The 14086-nt window shown below is 39.5% G+C and overlaps 1 protein-coding gene across 4 annotated transcripts in view; it reads left to right on the top strand.

The window, feature by feature from the left end:
* The window catches only part of PH4alphaEFB (prolyl 4-hydroxylase subunit alpha-1), a 292581-nt gene that overhangs the window by 71740 nt on the left and 206755 nt on the right, over positions 1 to 14086 (top strand). Inside the window, exon 3 of one of the 4 annotated variants that reach the window (XM_003696334.4) lies at positions 374 to 2695. The exons of the other annotated variants lie outside the window; for them this stretch is intronic. Coding sequence (XP_003696382.3) covers positions 374 to 674 — 301 coding nt within the window. The 3' untranslated portion in view covers positions 675 to 2695. Of the gene's footprint in view, positions 1 to 373; positions 2696 to 14086 lie in introns of those variants that run through there. 4 annotated transcript variants of the gene reach the window in all.

Here is a 14086-nt window from a genome sequence, read left to right as displayed (position 1 = left end):
TCGAACGGTTGAAACGGGCGAAGCAGGGAGCGAAGAAGCATTGAAAACAACTGATCTTGATATTACAGATGATTAACGAAAACTAAGAATTTTATTTTAAAATATACAAAATAAAAATACTAAAACTTTTCGACACTAACATTTCGGCCCCGTGAGAAGCTCAATTGAATCACGCTGGCCGACGAACGTGTTAAATAACGAAATTATTTCTATTCGTTAAGAAGAAACTGAGGTATAGTAAGAGAAGGTGAAAAATAAGTATATTTCGCGCGAATTGGATCGATCGAAATCTCTCTTCCCCCTCCTCTATTCGTTCGTTCGGATGGAGAATAGGCGAACGAAACGAGGATGGACGCAGCACGGTTTCTTCCAGGTACACGGTGAACCAAAGGGACGTGTTCTTCCCGGAGCCTTGGTTCGCCAGGTATCGCGACCTCCGGCGAAGCGAGCTGCCCCAAAGGCACGAGAGGACCAGCGTGTACATCACGCTGCCCGTCTACACTCTCCGCGAGCTCTCCCTGAGGGCCATCAAGCGGCGCCTCACCCACGATCGACAGGCGTTCCAACTCGATATACCGAGAAGCCTTCAGTACGAGCTCGCGACCATGCTTCCACGGAACGAGGACGAGGAGGAGCAGGAGGAGGAGCAGGAGGGGAATGCTCGAGGCTCGTAGCGATCGATCACCGTCAACGAGGCGAGGAGAGTTGGCGAGAATCTCGTCCTTCACCTGGATCCTCCAGGTGACTCGAGTCGAAATACGTTGAGGAGGAGGAGGGAGGAGATATTGGTGTCCAGGAAGGGAAGGGAAAACCTTTTTCTTCCTTGTTTTCTTGTTGTTCTTGTTGGCTTCTTCCAACTTGCCTTCGATTCGTCCTTTTTCTTCGAGTGGCGTTGTTGTTTCGCTCCGCCACTCAACGTACACGCGTTTTTATACGTACGCATTTGGAAATGAATATTTTGTTCCCTAACCGTGTTCATGTATCATCGAGACGATGGTGATCGAGTTCTTTTGAGAGAAGAAACTTTCGTTTTTTTCTTTTTTTTATCGTTGACACGACGTTCGAAAGGATATAAAGTGGTATTCAAGATGAAACGAACGTCGAAAGAGAGGAGGTGGATTCGATCCGTCATCCGTGTATCGAGCATTTTTTTTTTGTCCCTGCGCGAAACAAACGAAAAAAAAAAAAGGGAAGAAAGGAGAAAGGAAAAATCGTCAGGGATTTTGAAAATCCCGCGCGGATTTGAAAAAAATGATCGAAAATCCGTGAACGTGAAAATATTTTCGTTCGTGGAGGGGGATGTCTCGAATTCTCGAGCGTCGCAAAAATCCGGAGGGGAAGGGAGGGGAGGGGAGGGGAGAAAAAAACGATCGGTTCGATCGGCACGTCGCCGTGCAAAAAAAAAAAAAAAAATAGCCGCGATAGTCCGGCGAGTTATACGTCCCTTCCCTCTCGAAACCGCGATACGTGTACATACAGTGTAATATATGTATTTTATCGTTGAAACGTTTTCGAGCTTATCTCCGCGCGCGAGCGCGTTCTCGAATTTCTCGAGAGCCTGTCCGTCTTCCGTTGCATGGAAAAATATTGCCGGTTCGTGTGTTTTTTTTTTCTTTATTTTTTTTTTTGGACGTTAGAAAAAATATCCCTATATAAATATTCTAACGTTTTTGGCCGATTATTCGTAGCCAAGCCGAATATATCACTCGATGATTTTTCTTCCTCGAAGTACGATCGAAGTTTTTGTTCGATTCGAAGCGAAAACAATGTCTTGATAAGAGAGAAATATTTATTCGATACAACACGGCGTTCTATTCGCATTTGAGTTTAACGAAACAACGATGACCTTGAGGACGCATTAGAAAGATCATCGAGATCCCTGTTCGTAAATATTCGTATACCGACCTTCTTTTTAGCAAATTTTTAAACCACGAAAGGAAAATATAGATATCCATTGACACGTGTGTATTATACCTGTGTGTATTTTCTCTCGAACGAGGAAAAAAAGAGGGAATCGTTCGAATCCTTCGATTCGCGATTTCAATTTTCATTTTCGGGTTTCGAATCGAGGGCGAAGTTTCATTTTCGCTGAAAACAGTTGTGAGACAAGCGTGGCAAACATTTGCGCGAAGACACTTCTGAATACTCGATTTGACGAAAATTGACGTAGCGCGGTTGATGGAATCGGCGCGCACGTCGCTTCGGGAGTTATTCCTTTTTATCCGTTTCTTCCGTTTCTGTTATGGACCGTTCTGTCGATAATGTTTTAATAAACCACGATGAAAATTTGACGGATCTAATTTCCCGTACACGATACGCGCACACCCTGATGATCCAGCGACATTTTTTCCACCAGATCTTCCTTTCTTTCGTCGTAGTAGTTGACATTTCAAGAACGAACGAATCATCGGGCTCGATTGGGGTCGTCGTTCGATTTATTTCGTTCAGAATTAACGTTGTCGTTCGCTTAGAGATGGAGCCAGGCGTCGTATTTTCGTGTCATCGCGAACATACTCGAACTGTTGTACGTTCGTCGTTGCTTTTCTCGACGGTGTTCCTTCTCGCGGCGAGGGGCACAGCGGCAACCTCTCGTTGACTCGATGCGTAAGTTAACCAACTCGAATACTTGTAAGTATTTTTTATGAATAACGATACCAAGACTATTATTATTATTAAACGGCATGAGAACAGAAAATAGCGATTTATCTTTTCTCCCTCTCTCTTTTTCTTTCGATTATCCTATCCTATCCATCGATCCCTTCGTTCTCAAAAATATCTAAAGAAATATTTAGAAATTTAAAATATATAATTTTTCTATTCGAGATTAAAGACTTTAAAAATCTTTATCTTTTCTCTTCTTTCGTTTTTAGATAAATATCAGTAGAAATTTAAAATAATTTATATATAATTTTTCTTAAATCAAAGACGCTACCCTGTCAATTCGTTCATTCTCAAATATGGAGATTTAGAAATTAAAAATAAATTATATATAATTATTCCACTCTCAAATAACAAAGATACGCTTGCGTCGGACGAAACCGATCCGACGATCTTCGTCTCTCTTTCTCTCTGTCCAATCTCGACTCTCGACTTATCGGCTTCCGTAAAAATCCCTCAGACCTTCGATTTATCGCTGTTCCCAACTTTCTCCTATTCCACCGATCCGATATAAAGCAAGCAAGCAGAAGAAGAAAATAGAGCAAGTATCGCGGCTGAAAAATGTATCCCCAACTGGTCGAAAGAAGGAACGCTTCGTCTTCTCCATCGATCGTGCGTAACAGTATCCCTCGATTCCTCCTCCAATAAAAATTTCCATTCTTCGTTAACCCTTTCGCAACTACAGTCTGTATTGTATGAGTTATCGCATATCGAGTATCTTTCTCACTGGAAACGTAGCGTCGATATTTCGTTTCTATCGTTCGTTTCTCATGATAAAAGATTTCTCGATGATAAAAAAGAAAAAAATGGCAAATCAATTTGGAAACGCTTGTTCCGAATATTGACAGCGAATAAAGTTGGCCGAAGAAAGATAGTTCACTTTTTTTCCAACAACGGACAGACAAAGGTATACTTGGTTGTTTTTTTTGTTTATTTAGATTAATTTGAACAGATTTTTTCCCTTAAAATGACGAAAAATAAGAAAAGATGTATTAACGGTTATTATTATCGTACAATTATATCGTATTATTATATTCTGTATAACGTTGTTTGATTCCAAAGTGTGATTGAAAGCACAAGCGTGTTTAGAAGTTATAAATACCCTGTTTCGAAGCAACTCGAATTGTGAGACGTAAACGCGACCACTGAACATCTTTCTCGAGCACTGTGCACGTTTTTAATGCGGCGGCTAAACCCGCGATAAATAGAGATCGCGAAATCGTTAAACCTTTCCTCTCGAGCCAAGATCGTCCAATAAGATTACGATTCTGCTAAGGGAATATTCCAGCGTCTGGCGCATGCGTATGTTGATCAACCATTAGCCGAGTTGAAACACGCTTCGCGATAACATAGCGAATAACAGAAAAGTCTGTTTCTGTGGCTCGAGAGAGATTTTAGTTTCTCTTTCTTTTTCTATGGATATGGATGGATTTCAAGTTGAACTCGAGATAATTAATAATTACGATCGATACTAAGATTATTGGTTTTGGATTTGGCGATGCGATTAGATTATATGGAGAAGGAAATTTTGTGATTCTTATATATTCTCGATATTTCCTCGATATAATTTCGATCCTACGTGCGAATATGAAATATTTTGGAGGAGGAAAAATAATCGAAAAAGCATATTCTTTCGAAGGAATGTCAATTAATGGGTGAATTTTAAGAAGAGCGACAACGGGCCGCAAAGAGGATCCACGATCGACTAAGTTCGAATGGACTCTGGTTAAACTTATATTCTAACGGATCTTGAATCCGTAAGCGCGAAACGCGACGATCTAACGAGCCATCTAGCGGAAGTGCTAGTAACTGCGCTTCTTCGAACATTTTTATTTTATTTCGAACGATCGTTTCATGGATGGACACGATTTTTGAAATTCGAAAGGTCTGTCGAAAGATGAAAGAGGATGGAACGACGTTGTTCTTTGAAATTTCTTACGCGAAGCGTGTAATTAGACGATACGGAGTTGGCAATGAATGATAAAAAGCGTATGACAGTTTTTAATCAATTCGAACGTGTATGAGATAATATGAGAAAATTGCTTTAATCACGTTTGATCACGTTTATAGACCGATGAGTACGTACAATTTCTTTTTTTTTTCTCATTGTAAGCATCTCTCTATCGAAGATAAATAAGATTTTGTTTACGATTTTATCGGAAGAAAAAAAGTTGAAACACGTACTCGCGGGAATTCCTTTTATTTCGCGCGAAATAAATGTAATTTGAGTTTTGTAAAGAAAGAACGATTATTTTTATGTAAAAATTCTCTTTTACGCATAAATGAAAAGAAAGAAAGAAAGAAAGAAAGGGAAAAAGAAAGACGATAATAATACAAGTTTCACAAAAATCTCACGTCAATGCCTGAGAAACTCTCCATCACATCTTTAGAAATCGCACCGCGTTTCTAAAACAAAATTGCCACGGAAACAATGAGGAAATTGATCGAGGAAAAAGAAGAAGAAAGAAGGTAGAAATTTTAATTCAAAAATTTCATCGACGCGTTAATAATTTGGTAAGTAAAGTTAATGTAAATAAGTAATTTTAAACATCCTTACAAAAAAAATGAAACAAAGATCGATATTCATGACAGGCGCGTCAGACTCGTTAATTAAAACAAAAAAAAGAAGAAATAAATGGAAATAAAGACGAAGCACAGCTTATATCATAAACAAATCAATACGTACAAAATAATAATACAGAATATTAATAAATATGTATGTAAGAAAGTTTCTTTTTTTGAAGAAATTTGGCAACGTTTTTTCCGATTAACCAAATCTTCAAAATTTCCTCGAATTCGTCGAGCCGTAATTACTTTCTAAAATTTTATTATATCTTTTAAACATTGAAAATAGTTGTTTCCAAAAATATACTGCTACGGATCATAAATAAAATAACACGTTGAGAAATCTACGATTTTACATATATAAATATATAAACGCTTTCTGAAAAATAAGCGTTCATTTAATTTCACGTATCGCGCTTATAATTTTATAATAAAAGAATCCAGTGTTGAATAAACGTATCGTTTATCGATCTTGACTTGGCTGATTCACATTACAGACATTCAATATCCGCGCATATTCGAGTAATACTTTTCCTCCACGAAACAGTTTCCTCCACTCGCCCTAACCTCATCTATCTTTCCCTATATTCCCGACTAAACCACTCCACTAAATTCTTGTCTCTTCGAAGCCTGCGTGTCCCCGTAAGAAAGAAGTTGGGAAAGAAGTCCAAAGGAGGAGTGGGGGAATGGAGAAGTGTCCGTTGCTCAAACACTCGTCGCGCTCCCTCTCCTTATTTGCCCGTGACTCGTGCTGCGTCTACTTCCTCGAAAGAAATTCTCCTGACGAATGGATCCTTCGATCCTCTTTCTCTCTCTTTCGCCTCCCCTCCACTCGACAAAGGAGATATCGCGAGCAACGGTCGAAAAGAGAGGAGGGATTACGGTTTCGCGATTGGCAACGAAAGTTACGAAAGTTTCTATTAGATACTTGCCGATTACGTTGGATAATCGTTATTTAAGTTTTTTCTTTCTCTTCTTCTTCTTCTTTTTCGCTTCGTTTTACTATCTTTCGATATTTCTGGATTTTCGAGGTTGCTTTCGATTTTTTTTGTTAAAAAAAAAGAAAAGAAAGAAAAATTATAGGCGTATCTTCCGTGGAACGACGATTGAATTAGAGGGCGCGGCAAGTCTCGGGGGGAAAAGCTCACATTCTCTTGTAATTCCCTTCCCCTGGGAAAGTCGCGAATTTGAATTTTCGTTTTTCCCTCCGCCACAACGGTTTCGAAAGACGTTACAACAGTTCGTTTTAACCCTTTGCATTCGTATTATTATTATATAAATATTAATATTGCATTCTTGTTACAACAATATTTTCTTTCTGCTTAAATGTGCGTGTGCATATATAAAATAAAATAAATAAATAAAAGATAATAAAATATATACAAAGATATATAAATTTTCAAGGGATTGAGATGCGGATACAATTTGTGTATTTTTCAATTTTTGTTTTCTACCAAAACGCGATGTTAACTCGCAATATATTTTCAGAAAAATGTTTTGATCGAGTATGAAAAAAAAAAATTCCGAGTCGATTGGTAACCTTAAATATAAATACGAGGGGGGCAAAGGGTTAAAATCTGAAGCAATCTCACGATCTGAAATGGACGCCGTTTAAGATGGCCCCGGTTTAACGAATCGCTTGGCGGAGTCGTTGTAACATGGCATTTCCACGGCGAGAATATCGAGGAGAAGCGAGAATCGTGTGAAGCGTGCGTGGAAAATCGGAGATGGAAATGGAGAATTATTAAAAAAAGGTGTGGGCAAAGGTGCGATAGCATTGGATTTTTATTCGAGCCGCGTCGCGGAGGGCGAATAAAATCGAGATTCGAAGGAATGTTATCGCTATTTGCATTTTCATGGATTCGATGGACGCTTAAAGGCCGTTATAACGGAAGTTTCGAAACGGTCGAGGAGCATCGAACCCGGCGCTCCCCGATCGCTTTACGACATTATTTCGAGCCGAATGTGAGATTACACCTTGGGTTTTTCCGTACACTATGCTCGCTTTAATCTCCTGAAGAGCCAAGTCGGAGTCAAGTGTTAACCTCGAGTTAGGAAAAAACATAATTTAAAAATTTCGAATAAAGTTATTTGTTAAAATGATATTTATTTGATTCCAATTATTATTATGTTTCAAAATTTATTAGCAAGTTTGTAGCGTTTTATTTAGCAAGCTGCGATGAGATGGAAGATATTTTATTGCGTTCGTTTCGAGATTTTTGGAATAAGATGTGTTTAAAATGTGTTTATTGTACGTGTTATGTAATTGCACGTATATAACGTATATAAATTAAAAATCTGGAATAAAATTAAAAAAATTCAAAATTTGACACTGCAAATGTTATTACTTTTCGAATGATAAATCATCGAAGTAACTTCACTCGTAAATCCGACTGTTAAATTTTCCCCGTCATACATGTATTATGTAATTATAGAATGCACGTATAAAGCAGAGTTCCGGGCATTAACTCCGTTGAAAAAGTAACATAAACTTAAAAATCTCGAATAAAATTAACTTCAAGTTATTTTTCATATAACCATTACAATTATTCGCGAGTAATAAATTATCAAAGTAACTTCGACTATTAAATTTTCCCCATCATTCGTCGAGGCTTTATTCATCAAGCTACGAGATGCATATGGAACATGCATTTGCGTTCGTTTTCGAGATTTCTGGAATAAAATGTGTTTATTACTAAAGCAGAGTTTCGGCCATTAACCCGTCGAAAAACCCGAAATAAAGCATAAATTTAAAAATCTCCAATAAAGTTACTTTCAACTAATTAAAACGCTCGGACAACATTTATTCGATCCGCTCCTCGATTGTCATCGCGTTTCGAACCGTTAAATCGAACTTTCTCTCGCGCGTCAAGAGAAGAGCATGCGTGCCAATCTCCTTGAAAAAGCGTAAACCAACCGTTTAACCGTTTGTCCTACCAGCTAACTCCCAAACCACAATAAACAAGAAGGTCGGTCACGCGTCGAGCCAGGCTCCTCGTATTGTTTACATTTGGAACGAAGTGTCACGACTCAGCCTCGCGTTGTTTACGTTTGGTCGTGGAACGAAGTGCCACGAGTCACTATCTCGTGCTTATTACTGTTTTTGGCCACCGAATTTCTTCGACCACGAGTCTCAATTCGTCGTTGTAGGACACACGAATACATTGGAATGGACGGTGAACAGATAGGTAAGGTGGAGAAGGAAGGAGGGTGAAGAGGGAGGGCGTTTGAAAGAGGGGTCGCGTAATTGGTAATTAACATTTATTAGGCGTCCCATCGAGAGCGCACAGACCGCGTAATTTACCTTCTGCTCCCGCGCGATTGCATTATTTATGGGGCCTCCCTTCCCCTCCCCTCTCCTCTCTAGCCGCACAACTAATTACGACAGGTTACAGGGTTCACGCTCGTTTTCCAACAACAATAATTTTGGAACGGAAGAGATTCTGGCCGACCCGAATGTCGAAATATCAAAACCCATCGGTGGACAAAAACCATCGGCTTTTCACCGAGAGCAATTATCACGGCTCGCGCGATAAAACGGATGCGGCGGATAAACAATAGTTGTGGAAGCGAGCGGCGGCATTTCCTGCATTGCCCTCTCCCTCCCGTATCCATCTTCCTCTTTATTCTCGCGCTCACTTTCCGCTCATTTTCAAAGGGATTCAAACGGATCCAACGGCGTTTTTCATCCCATTGGACTCTTTTCTATTCAACCATCTCTCTCTCTCTCCTTCCCTCCGCCGTGTATCGAGTGTCGAGTTACGCGATTATCACCGAGGAGGGGGGGAATCGTCGTTCAATGGTCGCGGTTTATTTGTCCCGTTCACGGTTGATTATAATCATTGTTGTCGTGGATATAATGGCGTTTGGGTCTTTTTTTTTTTTTTTAATCGTCGATCTATTCGATAATTTTGATTCTTCGGAATAAAGGAGAGAGATTGTCGTTTCTTTCTTTCTTTTTTTCCTCGATTCGATCCTTTGGAAAATTATCCGTGCACGGTGGATATTGGATTTTCATCGATAAAGAGGGATTGTTGCTTTATTTTAGGGAATTTCAAAATTCGTTTAGGGATTCATTAATCGTTTCGAGTCGAGAAATCGATTCGTCGATAAAGAAGTTTACGATTATTATTATCGTAACTTGTTAAAAATCTCGAATAAAGTTACTTTAATTAATTACTTATTAAAACGCTTATGTATAATTATTTTTCCGTTACAATTATTGCTACGTTTCGAACGATAAATATATCGAAGTAACTTTATTATTAGTAAAGATATAATTATCCCTTTCAAATTTCTGAGACAGGCACGATTATTCGAAAAATATTTCGCGAGCGACGCAATAAGAGATCGATCGAGTTGTAGCTCGAGATGCTCGTATATACATATCTATATATGATTACCGGGCGAGGCGCGGGAAATTCAAAAAATACGAACGAATTATAGCCGAACGCCTCTCGACATAAAATAGTCCAGATTATCGGGACGAAATGGAGAAACCGGGGGAATGACGAACGAATGCCTTAATAGAAATAGTGTCGATTTTTAAATTTCCAAGTGAACGAGAAAAATTATTTTCCATGTCGTGGAATCGTCGAACATGTTGTTACTTTCGGTAGAGAAAAAAGGAAGGAAAACGTAGATTGCACAGATGGCGCAGCGACTCGCGAAAGATTCGGGCGACGATCCTCGAATTCGTTGGGTTTAAATCATTTCGATTCCCCGGTGTCTCCGGTGACACTGGGCGGATGCAATTTGTCGCCGGCCGCGATTTATACGCATAAATGTTTGTAAATACGTTTACCTGTCGGTTTATCGAAAATTGATTGTTGGCGCGCGCGTGCACAGATTGTTCCATCGCATTCCTATCCACCCTTTGTCGCGCAACTCGTTCCGTTTGGATCGGTTTAACCGGCCGCCCACCTAATGTGATAAATAAACCGCGGCAGGCATCCGCGTGTCAAAATGTTAATCGCCGCCCCTTTTACCGACGTACTCTCTCTCTCTCTCTCTCTCTCTCTCTCTCTCTCTCTCTCTCTCTCGCTCGTCAAATTCATTACAAAATAATTTTTTTAATTCGTAATTTTTAGAATCCATTCGTTCGAGAAATTCCAAAAGAAATTGTTCGCAACTTGGTTTGATTTTTCCAGGATTAAATTCTGGAAAGTATACGAAAATACATTCTTTACTTCGATCTTTCGTCAAATATTTTTTTTTTTTTTTTTTTACTTTAAAAAAGCTTCCTCTCTTTATCGTTGAAAGGTTCTAGTAGTTTTATTTTTTTCCTTTCCACCTAGAATAATTTTAATCTCGGACACTCGATTCGAAATCTTTCGACCGAGTCTGTTGTTCTGTGCAAACGTTGCGATCGAAGGCCGATTCGTCGTTAACGAGCGTTGGACAGGGAAGAGGGAGGGCAATTAACAGTGGTGGCAAACAGGCTCTGATTACAAGTAACTGGAAGAAAACGGTGGCTTTGTAGGCGGTCGATTGTTCTTCTAACGAGATTTCGACGACCGCGATGCGACACGATTCGTCCCCCCTCTCTCTCTCGATTGCTAATTAATTGGCGCCCTAATTGGGACAGCAACGTTGCGCCGCGAATCCTGTTTCGAGCCGATTGGCAACGCCGCACTCGTGTGTACGCGCGTCTTGATTGCAACGACGCAGTTTGTCGCCGGCCATTCGCGCGATCCTCGAATTGTTTGCACGCATGGAACGTCTCGAATCGTTGTCAGCAAGGTTGTTCGCCTCGAATTAATTCGCTTTGCAAAATTTGTCACCGATCTCGACGGAGAAGAGAAGAGATCGTGTCGTTGATCGAAAAATCGATGTCTGAATCGAACGAGTATTGCAATGTCACGTGACTGGATTTGGGCATAGGTTTGTGTTCACGAGAAAACGAGTGATTTCTACTTTAATTGTTTGCGATCGATCACTGTAACGATTCTAATTATAATTTAATCCGATCTGTATTTCCATTTTATTCTAAATCTGATCCGATCTAGAAGAGTTTTTCTTTCGATCGTTATTCTTATCGTGAAAATGTAAAATAAGAGGAGGTTGGAGGAACGAAAAAGAAACAATCGTTTCAAATTAAACAATAAAATATAAAACTGATCGGTCACATTTCAACAAAATTGAGAAATATTGCGTAAATTTATTAAGAAGCGTTTTTAAATTTCTAGTTTTAATTTAAATCGTTGTATAAATTATCGATAAGTTTTTTGTTTCTTTTTAAATTAAGTAATCACTTCGTATTAGAAATTTAATTATGTATAATGAATTTTTATATGTTCCACGAAAAAATGACTAGCGGATTCTTCGATCTAGCCATATTTATGAATTAATCTAACTTATATCGTAATATTATTATTAATAATAATATTTATACTCCCTTTAGCTCGGATTTTTTTTATTCCTTTCAATGCTTGAACGATCAGTGCAGTATGCAGTATTACTTATTGTTTTTATCGTTATTTTATTAAATCAGGCCCGTATCCGGCCCATATTTATCGGATAATTTATTGGATCGTCGAGAACATCACGTCGTAACAACCTCTCTCTCTTTTTTTTTTTAATAAGCATTTTTCCCCTCAACATCCGTTTCTTTAGAATATTATCCAAGTTAATTGGTAAATATTTAAATATTTTTTCAATTATATATCGATTATTTTCCTCTTATACATATTTTTGTATACACATTTTTAACGAAGTAATAAATCGCACAATAAAAAGATACAATAGAAGAGAAATAATTTTTATCTTCCATCATTCGAACCGTTCTCCATTCGAATCTGAAGATCTGGAGAGCGTTAGGGAACTCTCGTCCACCCTTAAATTACCCTTAAATTAGACCATCGAGAACACTCGAGCTCGACAATAAAATCCACTCCTGTCGCGTCCTCTCGCGAGCCGAGATCCCAGAGAACTTTTGTCCGAGTTGTAATGAAAATACGCGCGAGATATCCGAGCTCAACGAGATATTCCCCGCGTATTTCTCTGCAGGAAGAGAGGGGGGAAGGAGGGGGGGTCAATAAAGGACCTTGCGCTTCGAGTCGAAAGGGATACGTTCGGTACACGCGAAACGAGCACGAGCCAACCGAGTCGTTCTCATCGAGGCAAAACGGTTAATTATCCGTGACTGGATCTCGTTTCTCGAAGGATCGTGCCGTGTATATATATATATATATATATTCTGTTCTCAACCGATTTCCACCGAAATTCCACGATCGAAGTTTTCGAGGCGTCGATTCGAAACCGTCGAGACAAAAGCTCGATTAAATAGTTGAACGCGCGTGATAATCGGTGGGACGTGGTCGGCTCGAAAATATTTCGAATGTTTCCACGGTGCGCCGTGTCGGTTGTTGAAAATTGAACGGTTTAGAGGGATTAACCGGTCGCGAAAAATGCAAATTGGTTTCGGCGTGTGGAAAAAAAAAAAAAAAAGAAAAAAGAACCGAAAGGGAAAAGAGTTTATCTTTTATAGATTGACTTTTCATTGATATTTTTTCTCTCTCCGATAAATCTGATAGATTGAATCGCTCGTTTCAAAATCAAATTCCCATCGATACGCGAAAACGCCATTCAATGATAATAAATAATTATTATCGGGACGAAACGTTTCTCGAGCAAACTCTTCCCTTCTCGATGCATATATAGCGGAATATATATTAGAATTACATATATATATCTTTGAAAGTTTCGAAGTTTATAGGCGATCGAGGCACGGGTAGTCTATCGATTCGGGTCCTCGACGTAATCCTTGGAGGATCGCCACGTAACCACGTTTCGTCGGGCGCTAATTAGCGGACGAATTCGCGCACAGTTGGCGCCACTTGTCCCGTCGATGGATCTCTCTACAATGGATCCCTCTAGCGGAGGACACGGATAGCTCGAGGAGGAGCCAAAACGTCCTAATTAACGCTTTAATTAATCAGCAAGCGTCAATTTGTAGCTGCGTGCCGCTGGCCGATTACAAATTCCCGATCCGACCGGCCGATATTAAAACTCCATAACAGCGAGGAGAATTAACAGCGGGCAATTAGCGTGTGCTCGTTTTCAACGCTCCCTCCCCTCCCTCGCTTTTCAATCGGGAATCGGGATCTTTTGTCGTTGTTTCACGACAATTTTAACACGGTCATTATCACGTAGCGCGTTATAAAATCTTGTTCGAGGATTTTCTCGATGGAAAAATTTCGTATTTCTACACGATTACACGTCCCATCTGTCCCGATGTGACGATGACAATGCGCTCGATATCGAGGGATATAATAATAAACGCGGACAATATCGCCGGACGAATAAACGGATATTTTACCGGAAATCGGGGCGGATTAATCGTTCGGATGGATGAATATTAATCGCAACGATGAAAAACGTGTATAATCCGAAATTATAAATACGAAAAATTCAATCCTGCGAGTCTGAAATAATAATAATAAAAAAAAAAAAATATCCTCCAAAGGATTTGGAATTCTCCCTCGCTCTTCTAATTTATCAACCGATGATTGATTAATCCCAGCATCCCAATTTCTTCTCGGTTGGAATTGAAAGGAGTGATGAAGCAAGTTTTTCGAATTTGGCGCGTCCTCGATTCGGTTTCGGCCCACGAAACGAAGTCGTTGAAGAGGAAAGGATCGAATGGAAACTGGAGGAGCCCTTTTTAGTTCGAGGCAATGGTTTACGATCCGGTTGTAAAATAAAGTTGTTCCTCGGGGTTAAGTGGCTCTGGTTTACGGTCGGGATAGGTGGCAGTTGTGGTGGTGAATAAAGGGGATGTGTTTCGGTTTCTCTTCTTACGAGTCTTGTAAGAGAAATTTGCGAGATTTTTATTACACCTTTTCTTCTTTCTTCTTCGACG

Source organism: Apis florea, unplaced genomic scaffold (genome assembly GCF_048593485.1).
Source record: "Apis florea isolate Af1SG1 unplaced genomic scaffold, ASM4859348v1 contig_2350_pilon, whole genome shotgun sequence".
In the NCBI taxonomy this organism is placed as follows: Eukaryota; Metazoa; Arthropoda; class Insecta; order Hymenoptera; family Apidae; genus Apis; species Apis florea.
The sequence above is the reverse complement of the archived record's forward strand: the minus strand, read 5'-3'. Positions and strand labels throughout refer to the sequence as shown.